Below are 14,575 nucleotides of genomic sequence, written 5' to 3'. Positions count from 1 at the left end.
CGTTAAACCTGGAATGGGTTGTTGTGTTATGAGGGCAGATTGGACAGGCTGGGCTGGTTCCCACTGGAGTCTAGAAGAATGAGGGTGACTTGATGGAAGTATATAAGATCGTGAACATTCTTGATAAGGTGGATGTGGGAAGGATGCTTCCTCTTGTGACTAAGTTCAGAACTAGGGGGCACTATTTAAAAATTAGGAGTTGCCATTTTAGGACAGAGGTGAGGAGAAATTTGGACTTCCAATGGTGGCCTACAGAAGAGCAGTTGCACACGAGGTGGCTCCCGCCAGAGTACCTTGATTCTGGCCCTTTTTGCCCGGTTTTCAGGGGTGATTTGGGGAGGAACTTTGTTAGGTTGATCGAATAATAGTCCCACAAAAAAGGAATGCCCAATGAGTACAAAACTAGGCAGCAGAAAAGTAACGGTTCGTCATCGGACCAGGGAGCTTCGAAAACATAATCTGCTGAGAAAATGGCGGCGGCTCGTGCTGTGTCTTTGGCCACTCCACTAGCCGCTGAGATGCTCACAGACATCTTGGTGGGGAAGCTCAAATAACGGCAGGCTGTCTCTGAAGACCTCGACAGAGCAATCGAAGGGGCCCACGGCCCCTTTTCGTGCAGTCCTGGAAAAACGGATTTTTAAAAAAAAATGTATTCAGGAATTTTCATAAAACAAACCGAAGCAGAAGCAGAATTACACAATATTATAAATAACCAACACCCACTCTCCCCTCCCCCCACTCCCTACCTCGCCCCCTTCTCCCATCCTGCTTTATCTATTTTGACCCCCTTAACCCTCCCTTCCCCCACACTTCACTCCCCCCCCTCCTCCATCTTTTGCGGACTCCTCAATCCTCCTCAAAGAATTCGATGAACTGCTTTCACCTCCGAGCAAACCCATCAACCGATCCCTTCAGGAGGAGCGTGATCTTCTCCAGCCTCAGGAATTCCTCCAGGTCACTCACCCACACCCTTGCTCTCGCTGGCTTCGAGTCCCTCCATCCGAGTCGCGGGAGGGGGGGATGTAGGGGTTAAGGGGGTTAAAATGGGACTATCAAGGAGGCAACATTCCAAATATCACTATCTCTGGACTCGGGACCACCTTCACCCCCAGAACCTTGGACATTACGTTCGCAAGCCCCTGTTAGAACCCCTTTAGCTTCAGGTTGTCCCCTTCAGACATGCTCAGAACATGTGGATGCGATTTGCGGGCCTCCCTGCACACTGCCCACACCTATCCTCTAACCCTTCAAAAAAACTATCATCTGCGCCACCGTCAATGTGCTCTATGAATTATGTTAAACTGCTTAGCCTCGTGATGAGCCATCAATTGAACGCGAGACGAGTTGCTGTACAAAAGTTAGGCTTTAATAAGCTAGAACTTAGCCCTGCGGTCGACTACAGTAAATGGACGACCGCCGGGCGTTCTGACTATTTATACCTCAGTATGGAGGCGTGGTTAACTCAGCCTCTCGACCAATCGGAGAACCGTCACATGACTGGTCTCAACCAATCGGTAGAGAGGCACATGACCGACTAGGGCCAATGGTAAGCCGGTGTTCTGCACCAATGGCAGACAGCTATGCAAATCATACCACCACACCTCGCACACGATGAGGACACATTCAGCCCACGTCACAGCAACCACCTCTCCTCCCAGCTCCTCCTTACGCCTTATATCCCCCACTGGGACTCCCTCCCAATCTATCACCTCCTTGTAGACCTCAGACACCTTCCCCTCCCCTACCTACTCCTTCGACAGCACTTTGCCTTGGAACCTCAAGGACAGTAACCCAGGAAAAGACGGCACCTCTCTCCTCAAAAAATCCCGAACCTGCAGGTACCTGAAACCATTCCTCCTGGGCAGTTCATACTCTTTCTCCGGGTCCTCAAATTTCACGAAACTGCATCCTATAAACAGATCCCCCAATTGCTCAATCGCTGCCGGCTGCCACCCTGAAACCTCGCATCCAGCCCTCCAGTGCAAACCTATGATTATCACAGATCAGTGCCCACACCGAGGCACCCTGCAGTCCCAAATGCAGCCTCCACTGCCCTCAAGGCCGACACCACCACTGGGCTCACGGAGTGCCTGGCCGGCGAGAACGATAGAGGCACAGTTAGCAACTCCCTTCAGTTCGTTCCCCTACAAGAAGCTGCCTCCATCCACCCCATACCGACCCCTCCCCCACTACCCATTTCCTAACCATGGAGATGTTCACCACCCAGTAGTAGTTCATTATATTCGGCAATGCCGGCCCACCACCCCTCCAAATCCCTCCTTGCCCCCACTCTCAAAAAGCCCTCTTGACCCGCGGGGTCTTCACGCCCACATAAACCCAGAGAACAGCGCGCTAACCTTTTGAAAGGACAATTTGGGGACAAAGATCGGGAGGTTCTGAAATACAAACAGGAACCTTGGCAGCACTGTCACCTTTACCGTCTGCACCTGTCCCACCAGAGACAGCAACAGCACATCCCACCTCTTAAAATCCCCTTCATCTGTTCCACAAACTGAGTCAAATTCAACTTTACAGCTGCGCCCAACCCCGTGTCACCTGGATGCCCCGAAGTACCTGAAACCCGCCCCACTATCTTAAGCGGCAGCTCCCCTAACCTCCCCTCCTGCCCTCTGGTCTCAATCAGGAACACCTCACTCTTTCCCATGTTGAATTTGAACATGGAGAATTGGCCAAAGTCCTTCAAGATCCCCATAATGCCCCCAATGCCATCCAGTGTGTCCGAAATGTATAACAATAGGTCATCGTGTGCATCCCTGTGCTCGATGCCCCCCCCCCCCCCCCCCCCCACCACTGCACGATCCTTTCCAATCCCACAATGCTCTAAGCACCATTGCCAGTGGCTCTATTGCAAAGGCAAAGAGGAATGGGAGAGCGTGTATCCCTGCTTTGTCCCCCAATGCAGCCCAAAGTATCCTGAACTCACCCGGTCTGCCCGCACACTTGCAACCGGTGCTTTGTACAGTAACCAGGCCCAGTCCACAAACCCTTGCCCAAACCCAAACCGCCCAGCACCTCCCACAGATACACCCAATCCACTCGGTTGAAAGACTTCTCCGCGTCCACCACCGCGCCACTTCCACCACTACCTCCTGCCCTTCCAAAGGCATCATAATCACATGAAGCAGCCTCCTCACATTCGCCGACTGCTGGCTCCCATTCACAACCCTGTTTGGTCCTTGCCATCACCCCCCCGGGACGCAGCCCTCAATTCACAAAGCCAACACCTTCACCAGCAACCTGGCGTCTACGTTCAATAATGATATCTGACGGTATGATCCACACTGCTCCGGATCCTTGTCTTTTTTCAATATCAAAGAGATGGATTCCTGCGACAGTGGAGGGCGGTGTTCCCCTCTCTCCCTAGCATTGTTGTATGCCTTTACCTGCACTGGCCCCAGGTCTCCTCCAAACCTTTTATAAAACGCCACTGGGAACCCAACCAGGCCCGGGGCTTTCCCTGCCTGCATTGCTTTATCACCTCCCTCAACTGGATAGGGGCCTCCAAACTGCACCAATTCCTTGTCCGCACCTGGGAAATTCCAGCCCATCCAGGAACCACCGTATTCCTCCCCCCCCCCTCCCCGCGAAGGTGGGGGCTCCAATTCGTGTGATCCCCTGTAAAAGCCTCAAACGCCCCATTCACCCCCACCGCGTCCAACGTCACCCTTCCCATCTCGTCCTTTACTCTGCCATTCTCCCCGCGCCACCTCCTGCTTCCTCCGCTGGTGGGCCAGCATCCTGCTCGCCTTCTCCCCGTACCCATATACTCCCCCTCTGCCCACCGCAGCTGCCACACAGCCTTCCCCGTGGACACGAATCCGAACTCCATCTGGAGCCTCAGCCTCTCCTTCAACAGCCCTGCCTCTGGGTGCCTCCGAATACCTGTCCACCCTCAGGATCTCCTCTACCAGCCTTGCCATCTCTGCCCATTTCGCCTTCTCGCTATGTGCCCGAATTGAAGTAAACTCCTCCCAAACCATCACCTTGAGTGCCTTCCAAAGCGTGGCGGCCGTGATCTCCCCCCGTATCGTTGAGCTCCACATATCCCCAAATTGCAGGCCTCACCCACTCACACATCTCCTCATCTGCCAACAACCTCACATCCAGCCACCACTGTGGGGGCTGGGCAACCCCCCCCTCCCCCGGTTCACTCGTAAATCCACCCAGTGCCAGTGGATACTCCCGGAATGGGTGCACATGTGAGAAATATGAAAATTCCTTCGCCCTCAGCCTCTCAAACCTCCACGTGTCCACCTCCCATCCTATATGCTCCATAAACCCCTTCAGCTTCTTCACCACTGCCGAAACCTTTCCCGACCTCGGGCTCGACCAGTCCAAGCTTGGCTCCATAACCATTATCCAAAATCCACTCCCATGCTCAACCAGTGCGAGTCTAGGTCAGGAATCTTCCCCAGCACCCGCCTCATGAAATCTACATCTCCTCCAGCTTCTCACTCACCACCACGAACCGCCCCACCCCCTCCGAATCTACCACAATGCTCCCCGCCTTGAACTCCACCCGCTTTTTCACCAGCACCGCCACCCCGCCTGATCTTCATATCCAGTCCCGAATGGAATACCTGTCCCACCCATCCTTTCCTCAGCCTTGTCTGGTCCACTATCTTTAAGTGCATCTCCTGCAAAAAGGCCACATCCGCCTTCAGACTCCTCAGGTGCACGAACGCACGTGACCGTTTGACCAGCCCATTCAGTCTCCTCACGTTCCATGTGACCAGCCTGGTCGGGGGGCTCTCCAACCCCCTCCTCTGCCGATCACCCATATACCTTTTTGGGCCATCCCCCCGGCCCATGTCACACGACCTCCCCCAGCCCACCGTCGGATGTCATCACTCCCTTTCCAACTGGGTCACATCAACCTCCCACCCCCTCCCAAATAAAACAACAACCCCACCCCATCCCCTACTTCTATTTCCTGACAGCAACCCACTGCCCTCCCGTTAACTGACCCGTCCAGCTAGCATGATGGCCCCCATCCAAGGCCTCCAAACACCTCACCACCCCCCCCCCCCCCCCACCCCGTCCAAACTCCCCCACAATGCAGAATAGGTGGACTCATGCTTGCTATTCCCCTGCGGAGGGCCTGCCCTCCAAACACACTGCCAACAAAATAAAAGGAACATTTCAAGGGGAAAAGTTTCTGAGAAGAAAGAAACCTCGTCACAAACCCCTCCAAAGTTTAATGTCCTCCTTCTCCTGCCAGTCCAGTGTCTCTTATAAACACCATCACCTCCTCTAGCGTATCAAAATAATATTCACGTGTCTGGAAAGTCACCCAGATGCGGGCTGGGTACACCACCCCAAATTTCACCCCCTTAAAGAGGGCAGCCTTGGCCCGGTTAAACCCGGCCCTCCTCTTCGCCAGTTCTGCACCAAGGTTCTGGGAAGGGAACAAGACCTTGTGTGCCTTGCCCACCGAAGAACCTTCGCTTTATCCTGAAAGTGGCGCAACCGAACCACCATCGCCCTTGGTGGCTCGCCCGCTTGCGGCCTCCTCATCAGCGCCCTGTGTGCTCGGTCGACCTCCAGCGATGGGTCATAGGCTCCCTCCCCCATCAACTGCTCCAACATTTTGGCCATGTATGTGCCGGCATCCGCATCTTCGATCCCTTTGGGCATCCCCACAATCTTCAAATCTACCTTCTGGAGCGGTTCTCCAGATCCTCCACCTTCTCCTTCAGCCTCTTTGGAGTCTCCTGCCTCACCCTCACCTTGGCCACCAACTAGGCCAACTGCTCCTCATGCCCCCCCCCCCCCCCCCCCTCTCCTCCACTTTCTGGATCATCCGGGCTGGGAATCCAGCCTCTACTCCACTCTCTTGATGCCCGCTTTAATCGGCTTTGTTGCTGTCTTCCAGGGCCTCTTTCCTCTGTTGGCTGATCTTAGCGTTCAGAAACTCCAACAACTGCTCGGTTAACCACTGGGTGGGCAGACCAGCCCCCATGCCCTCCGCCATCTTAACCTGTGGCGCACCACGAAGACTCTCCTGTTCCAGCAGCTCTTTTCCTGCCCCACTCCTAGTTCGTGGATCCATCCACCAGCCGCACCAGAGGAGTTGCACCTTCTCCAGATATGCCTACACCTCTTTCCAAGCAAAAACTTCACCTTTCAGATGGGGAAAGGAAAAAAAATTCCACCTTGAGTGGGAGCCACCAAATGTGTGACCGCTCACTCCATGGCAGCCACCGGAAGTCTGGAAAAAATTGATTTGACGATAAAGGATGTGGAAGTGGCCCTTTCAGGGCTGAGTAACGAGATCACCTCCCTGGAAGCGGAGATAGCACGGGTGAGAACAAGGCATTACGGGTGAAGGTCGATAATCTGGAGAATCACTTCAGAAGGCAGAACCTGAGAATATTTGGGCTGCTGGAGAGTTTGGAAGGTCCGAACCCAACAGAATATATGTCACAGCTTTCTGGGAAGGTGGTGGGGGAGGATGGCTTCCCCTCCTGAGTTGGATCAGGCCGACAGGTCGCTCAGACAGAGGCCCTGTTCTGGCGAACCACTATGTGTGATCATCGTGCATTTTCGCAGTTACCAAGAAAGGGAAAGGGTCCTGCAGTGGGCGAAGGACCAGCGGGACTATAAATGGGGGGGGGGGGGAGGGGGGCACGCCATTCGGCTCTACCAGGATGGCGCTGGCTAAGAGGCATGCAGCATTCAACAAGGCCAAGGCTGCATTGTACAGAAGCAACATTCGATTCGGTGATGTACTCTTGAGTAACTTACGTATTGACAGATTACTATTTTGATGCACCAGAGGATGCAGAGGCATTTGTACAGAAGCATGGACTGAGGTTGAGCTAACAGTGAACTGTATCTGTTGTGAGATGTCTGATTGGGGGAGGAGCCTGTGATATTTGGGATTTGTTGGGGTGTCTGTTGGGCATTTTGGAGTTTGCACTTGTATTTTTACTGTCCATTTGTGGGATGGATTTTGTTCTTTGTTTTCTTTTCTAACTATTGAAGTTGAATATGGGTGTGGGCTAGTTGGTGCAATGGTTATTTTTTCTTTTTTTTACTCTGAGTGGGAGTTGTCCTGCTAATTGTATATTTCATTAATGGGAGCGGAGCGGTGAGGGTCATGGCAAGTCAGAATGGTTTTTTTGTAAGGGTGAGTTGAGGATTTTTTTTTATTTGTTTGGGGTTAAACTTGGGCTCGCGGGGGTGGGAATGGCAAGAGCCTTTGATTACCTTGTTGTTGGTTGCTGGTTGATCTGAGTGTTGTATTGATGGGAGGCGGGTTGGGTGGGGCAGGGGGCAGGTTAGTTCTCTGACGGTGGCTAAACTTTTTCTTTGTTCTGTTCGGATGGGGGAACTTGGTGGCCATCTTGGGTGGGCTCTCTGATGGATGGATGCCCCAAATGATGGTAATGGTTGACTCTGGGTCGGGGGGGAGGGAAGGTGCTAGACAACCCCATGTTCGGCGCGGATCACCTGGTATGTGACCCAGTAAATGACCCAGTAAAAAGATCCAGACCCTTTGCGCATCTTAGGAGTTTGAATATGGTGTATAAGTAGGAGACCCATTTGCGAATTATGGATCAGACAAGGTTATGGAAGGGCTGGATGGGGCAAGTATTTAATTCAGAGTTTGATAGGAGGGCCTAGGGGACTGCAGTTTTGGTGAATAAGAAAGTATTGTTTTTGGCAACAAACACTTTGGTGGATCCAAATGGGAGGTACAAGATCGTTAGTGGGTTGTTGGTGGGTGCTCCAGTGGTTCAAGTTAATATGTATGCACCAAACTGGGATGATACAGCTTTCGTCAACAGGTCCCGATCTGGACTCGCACCGAGTGATTCTGGGGGACACTTCAACTGAGTACTGGGTCCTCGAATGGGCAGATCAAGACCTAAGTCCTTGAATCTTTCGGGGGTGGCAAAGGCACTATTAGCCTTTATGGAACAGATGGGGGGGGTCATTTCGGATCATGCTCCACATTTTGTAGATTTGGTGTTGGGGCCAGGCCCTGTTCAACCCCCCCCCCCCCCCCTTTTAATAGGAGTGAGACTATCTCGCCTTCCACGTTGTGGGAGGCCCTGAAGGGGGTCTTGGGGGGGGGGGGTGTGGGGGGGGGGAATAATCTCCTGTAAAGGCACATAAAGAGTGGAGTGAAAGGATGGAGAGGCAGAGGTTCATGGATTCCATCCTTGAGGTGGACCGCCAGTACTCGCTCGTCCCGACACCGGAGTTGTTGGTGAGCAAGAAGAAATTACAGATGGAGTTTGGGCTGTTCTTGACGTCAAGGCAGTGCGCCAACTGCAATGCTTGAGGGAGGCATTTTATGACTATGGGGAGAAGGCCAGTCGCCTGTTACCAGCTGAGCGGCAGACTGCCCTCCAGGAGATAGTGCAGGTAAAGTAGTCAAGTGATGGGTTGGTCACTGCCCCAGGGAAGGTCAATGAGGCTTTTGTGGCCTTTTACTGCAGATCAGAGCCCCCGGAGGATAGGTTGCCCATGATGGAACCTTTGGATGGTTTGTCTATCACAGTGGTAGAGTGAGTGAGAAGAGAGGAGTCACAGATCACATTGAGCCTGGAGGGGATCATGAAAGGTATGGGCTTGATGAAGTCGGGTAAGGACTGGTCAGATTCCCGATGGAATTTTACAAGCCGCGCGTTGCCTAATTTGTTATTTTACTATTGGGCTGCGAACATTGAGAAAGTGCGGGGGTGGCGTAAGGATCCTGATTACATTTGGGGGTGGATGGAGGCGAACGCTTGTAGAGGTACTACTTTGAGGACCTTGGTTACGGCTCCGCTTTTGTTTCCCCCCGCAAAGTTTACGTGAAGCCCAGTGGTGGTAGCCACTCTGAGGATATGGAGACAGTTCAGGCAACATTTAAGTTGGTGCCATGTCAATTTTCGCCCCAATCTGCAGAAATCATCGCCATGTCCTGGCAGTCTTGGTTTCGTTATGTGGGTTATGGGGAGGGAGGGGTTGGAGCGGTTTGGGGACATGTTTAAAGAGGGAACGGTCTCCAGTTTTGAGGATTGGTTGGGTAAATTCCAACTTCTGAAGACTAATCTATTTAGGATTTTTCAGGTACAATGACGTTTTGCACAAGGAGATTCCTTCCTTCCCGCCGCTCTCTCTGTTGGATAGGGTCATTTTGCTGGCTGAGTTGGGGGAGGGGAGGATATCAGATAATTATGGTTGGATTTTGTCAGTGGAGCAAGCTCTGCTGGATGAAGTAAAATGGTAATGGGAGAGGGAGCTGGTCCTGTTTTTAATGGAGTGGTGTGGAGTGAGGCTCTTCATATGGGCAACTCCACCTCTTCATATGCTAGGCTCAGCTGCTTCAGTTCAAGGTGGTACACAGGGCACATCTGACCAGGATGTGGATAAGTGTTTTTTTTTCTTCAAAGTATTGTTTCTTTGGATTTTAGACATCCTTTCATAATCGACATTCAATTGGGAAAGGTTTCCAATCAAATTCTCCCCAAAATTTGGGTGAAAAAGGCCAAAAGCCGAGGACTCTGACAGGAGTGACCAAATGTGCGACCTCCTCCAACATGTGAAAAATGAAATGAAATGAAAATCGCTTATTGTCACAAGTAGGCTTCAAATGAAGTTACTGTGAAAAGCCCCTAGTCGCCACATTCCGGCGCTTGTTCGGGGAGGCTGGTACGGGAATTGAACCGTGCTGTTGGCCTGCGTTGGTCTGCTTTCACAGCCAGCGATTTAGCCCAGTGTGCTAAACCAGCCACCGGAATGTCGCCACCGGAAGCTGTGACCACCATTTCTAACAGGAAAACACAACTAAAGTAATGGACACGATCCCTTCCTTTCAATCACATAAATGCTGGAAACAAATTCAGCTGACATTGAGTTCTGATTTATTTATTTATCTTGAAAGGTGGGAGTTTTTTGCCGTTCCTGTCAACAAATTCTGCCACCCCAGGCAACTGTCTAGTTCACTTAATTGGGACAGTGCAACTAACAGCCAAACAACCCTTATTCAGCATTCCAACATCTACAGCTAGGTACAAATATGTCTTTCCATTAATGTCATGCAAATTATAGATATCTACAATGGTTTTTGAAGCTACACATATGAATGTAACTTATTTTCAAAGAGTAGTTTGGACGTCCTTTGTTTTTGTGTAGGTTACAATGCCTGGCGACAGTTCTGCGGACTGGAGGAAGCCAGGAATATCTCTGAATTAATGCAAATATTTAACAATACGGACTTGGTCGCAAAGCTCATGTCGGTGTACAAGACCCCAGAGAACATAGATGTGTGGATTGGTGCAATAGCAGAGCCATTCCTGCCCGGAGCTCGGGTTGGTGAACTCCTGGCCTGCCTTCTCGGGAAGCAATTCCAGGTTGTGAGGGATGGAGACAGGTCTGTATGGAAATTCCGAGCCCTTGGCCATGAGAGTCTACATTTATATGCAGATTGTTAATTTATTTGGGAGGAGGGATGGGTCAGAGAGTTAATTGCAAAGTACTGTGCACACATTTTTATACATTTTGTGTTTAATTTGTTTTCCTTTGACCCTAGCAAAGTTAAACTAAGCTCCTGTTCCTGGTGCTTGCTATAGGGGAAAGACCTCAATTCCCTAAATCCAAATAGCGAGAATACATCTACTCTGTTGGGATGTGGAAATATGGCAGAAAGGGCAAAATTCATAGTTTACAAGTTACTTGGCAAGACCCATAGTTTAAAGATCCTCCAATGTGTGTTAGAGTATTCCTCAAGTTTAACAAGCAGAAGCTCTGTGCAGCCCATCTGTACATCTGACAAGAATCCCCTATCCAATAGAGCATTGCTTTTAATACTAAACAGAAGCAGACTGGAAGAATCTCACTTTCAGTGAGAAACACATCTAGGGTGGTCAAGCTCCCTGGACTTGGGTCATTGGAGTGATTTCCTGTAGATATTGTGCATTATCTATATGTTTAACAGGAGCTTACATTAACACTGCAATGAAGTTACTGTGAAAAGCCCCAGTCGCCACACTCGGGCGCCTGTTCAGGTACACTGAGGGAGAATTCAGAATGTCCAATTTACCTATCAGCACGTCTTTCAGGCCTTGTGGGAGGAAACCGGAGCACCCGGAGGAAACCCACGCAGAGACGGGGAGAACGTGCAGACTCCGCACAGACAGTGACCCAAGCCGGAATCAAACCTGGGGGCCTTGTGCTGTGAAGCAACAGTGCTAACCACTGTGCTACCGTGCCTATGAGCAGTTTTGTGCTCCGTATCTAAGGAAGGATACGCTGGCCTTGGAAAGGGTCCACAGGAGGTTCACAAGAATGACCCCTGGAATGAAAAGCTTGTCATATGAGGAGCGGTTAAGGACTCTGGGTCTGTACTCATTGGAGTTTAAAAGGATGAGGGGGGATCTTATTGAAACTTATAGGATACTGCGAGGCCTGGATAGAGTGGACATGGAGAGAATGTTTCCACTTGTAGGAAAAACTATAACCGGAGGGCACAGTCCCAGACTAAAGGGACTATCCTTTAAAACCCTAACCCGATCTTTTAAAACTGAGATGAGGAGGAATTTCTTCAGCCAGAGTGGTGAATCTGTGGATTTCTTTGCTATCGATGGTTGTGGAGGTCAAATCACTGAGTGTCTTTCAGGCAGTAATAGATAGGTTCTATATTAATAAGGGGATCAAGGGTTATGTAGGCAGTAGAATGGAGATAAGAAAAATATTAACTGTGATTGAATGGCAGAGCAGACTCGATGGGCCAAATGGCCTAATTCTGCTCCTATGGCCTTATGGTCTTAACACCAGTGCCCAATCTAATCCTCCAGGTCCAATTAGTAATGAACCAAGTTCACTGATAGTTATCATTGGTGCTCTGGAATACCATGGATCCGCTTATGTGCTTCCAATTTACCTGGAGCCTCATGATGTGCAGATACAATGACCTCCTGATATTCTTCAGTTTCCCTCACTAATACTGGATGGCAACATTGCAATAGTAGATGTTCCAACTCCCTCGCAGAACCCATCACTTGTGAGGCACCCATGTCCCACGTCAACCTCTACCCATCCTATCTGGAGGCTGTGTGCACCGTTATGTGCAGAGGTGATTCCCCACCATGACAATTCTGCACCTCCCCACCTGTCTTATGTCTTACCTATCTACAAGCTGCAGATGTCCCCAGTCACCATCACCATTCCCTCTGCAGCCCAGTAAAGAGCCCGCTATGCCCAGGGACATGGATTATAGGACACCCCTGCACACAAAGCTGTGCTTTCCTCCTGCAGAGCACAGAGCCTTTGCTCCTCCTCTGCAACTGGGGTAGACTATGCTTCCAATGATTACACCTTGTGCATGCCCACTGCTATTTTGCACTGTCTCCTATAGAGTCAGAGTCGTACAGTGCAGAAACAACCCTTTGGCCCATCAAGTCTGCACCGGGAATAACTACCCCTAATCTCGTGCTAATCCCAGTTACCATGGGCAGCACGGTGGCACAGTAGTTAGCACTGCTGCCTCATGGCACCGAGGTCCCAGGTTTGATCCCGGCTCTGGGTCACTGTCTGTGTGGAGTTTGCACATTCTCCCCGTGTTTGCGTGGGTTTCGCCCCCACAACCCAAAGATGTGCAAGGTAGGTGGATTGGCCACGCTAAATTGCTCCTTAATTGGAAAAAATGAATTGGGTACTCTAAATTAATGAAAGAAAGAATCCCACTTACCAGCACTTGTCCCGTATCCTTGAATATGATGGCGTTTCAAGTGTTCATGCAAATGCTTTTTAAAGGTTGCGTGGTTTCCAGCATCCACTAACTTCAGAGGCAGTGCATCATATTCCAGATTCTCACCCCACTGAGTGGATTTTTTTTTTTCAAATCCCCTCTGGACTCTCCTGTCCCTCACCCTATGTGACCCATCAACCAAGGGAAACAGGTGCTTCCTATTTATCCTGTCCAAACCCATCAGAATCTTAAACACTTCAACCATATCCGCTCTCAGCCTTCCCTGCTCTAAAGAAAACAATCCAGGCCTATCCAGTCTCTCCTGATACCTCAGATGCTCCATGCCAGGCAACAACATCCCAGTGAATCTCTTTATAACCTCCTTCCTATAGTGAGGTGACCATAACTGCACACAATACTCCAGCTGTGGCCTAACCAATGTTCTGTACAGTTCCAACACCTCCTTGCTCTTATATTCTGTGCTATAGCTGATAAAGGCACATCTCCATTATGCCTTCTTAACTACCCAATTCACCTGCTCTGCCACCTTCAGGGATCTGTGAACAAGGACCCCAAGACCCATCTGTTCCTCTGAGCTTGCTAATGCCTTGCTTCTTTGTCCTGACTCTTCTTCCAAAGTACATTAGGCGTCGGAGGCCGCTCCTCGCCCCCTATTCTCCCCCCCCCCCCCCCCCCCCCCGGGGGGCTAGGAGCGGCAGCGTGTGAATTCCGCGCACCGGGCCTTGACGCTTGCGTCAAAGCGGCGTGCCGGGAATGATGCGGCAGGCGGCGCCGAAGTGACGTCAGCCGCGCATGCGCAGGTTGGCCGGCGCCAACCCGCGCATGCGCGGTTGCCATCTTCCCCTCCGCTGCCCCGCAAGACATGGAGGCTTGATCTTGCAAGGTGGCGGAGGGAAAAGAGTGCGTCTTTTAGCGACGCCGGCCCGACGATCAGTGGGCACCGATCGCGGGCCAGACATCTGCTGAGCACGCCCATGGTGCTCGATCCTCCCTCCGCTACCCACAGGCTCCACACTCACCGATCGCGCGATGTTCACGCCGGCAGTGACCAGGTGTGGTTGGCGCCGGCATGAACCGGTCGGGTTCGGCAGGCCGCTCGGCCCACCCGGGCCGGAGAATCGCTGGTCGCCGTGAGAAACGGCGAGCGCGATTCTCCGAGCGGCCTATCGCAAAATGCAACACGCCATTTTGGGGGGGTGGGAGAATCGCGGGGGGTGCCAGGGCGCATCACACGATTCGCCCGTCCCTCCCGCGATTCTCCGGCGTGGGGTGCGGAGAATCGTGCCCATCACCTCTTACTTATCAGGGTTAAATACCATCTGCCACTGCTCTGCCCATCTGACCAACCCAACTAAGTGTTGACGCGACGTAAACACCGGTTTGGTGTACACTGGCGTCAACGGGCCCCCTGGACCTGCAAATCACTGTTTTTTAGGGGGCGTAAATACCGGAGTAGTGTATGCCGGCGTCAATGGGCCTCCTGGTTTTTAGGGGGCTAGCACGGCGCCGGAGTGCTGCGCGCTGCCCTGCGCTGAAAGGCGGCCCTGCACGGCCGGCGCATATGCACAACGGCTGTCTCCAATACAGCGGGCCCGCGCAGAAGGAGGTAGGCCCCCTCCAGATCACAGCCGCCCTCTGATCGGAAGCCCCGATTGCGGGCCTGGACCCCGTGGAGGGTGCCCAGAGTCAGATCCCCCCCCCCCTCCTCCCCCACCATGACGTCCACAGCGGCTGCGGGTCGGAGCTCACACCAGGTGGTACCAGATTTGAACCACGCCAGCGGGACTCGGCGAAACTCGACCCGTCGCCCGCGGAGAATCGCTGCGGGGCCCTATTCAGAGGCCCCCA

At 51.9% G+C, this 14,575-nt stretch overlaps 1 protein-coding gene across 1 annotated transcript in view; it reads left to right on the top strand.

Annotated features, from left to right (window-relative positions):
* The window catches only part of LOC119971714 (eosinophil peroxidase-like), a 110,321-nt gene that overhangs the window by 83,714 nt on the left and 12,032 nt on the right, over window positions 1-14,575 (top strand). The window contains exon 12 of the mRNA XM_038807646.1: window positions 10,153-10,390. Within this exon, the coding sequence (XP_038663574.1) occupies window positions 10,153-10,390 (238 nt within the window). The remainder of the gene's footprint in view (window positions 1-10,152; window positions 10,391-14,575) is intronic.

The sequence above is a fragment of the Scyliorhinus canicula genome, chromosome 9 (assembly GCF_902713615.1).
Source record: "Scyliorhinus canicula chromosome 9, sScyCan1.1, whole genome shotgun sequence".
In the NCBI taxonomy this organism is placed as follows: domain Eukaryota; kingdom Metazoa; phylum Chordata; class Chondrichthyes; order Carcharhiniformes; family Scyliorhinidae; genus Scyliorhinus; species Scyliorhinus canicula.
Note: the sequence above shows the minus strand (reverse complement) of the source record. Positions and strands in the feature narration are given on the sequence as shown.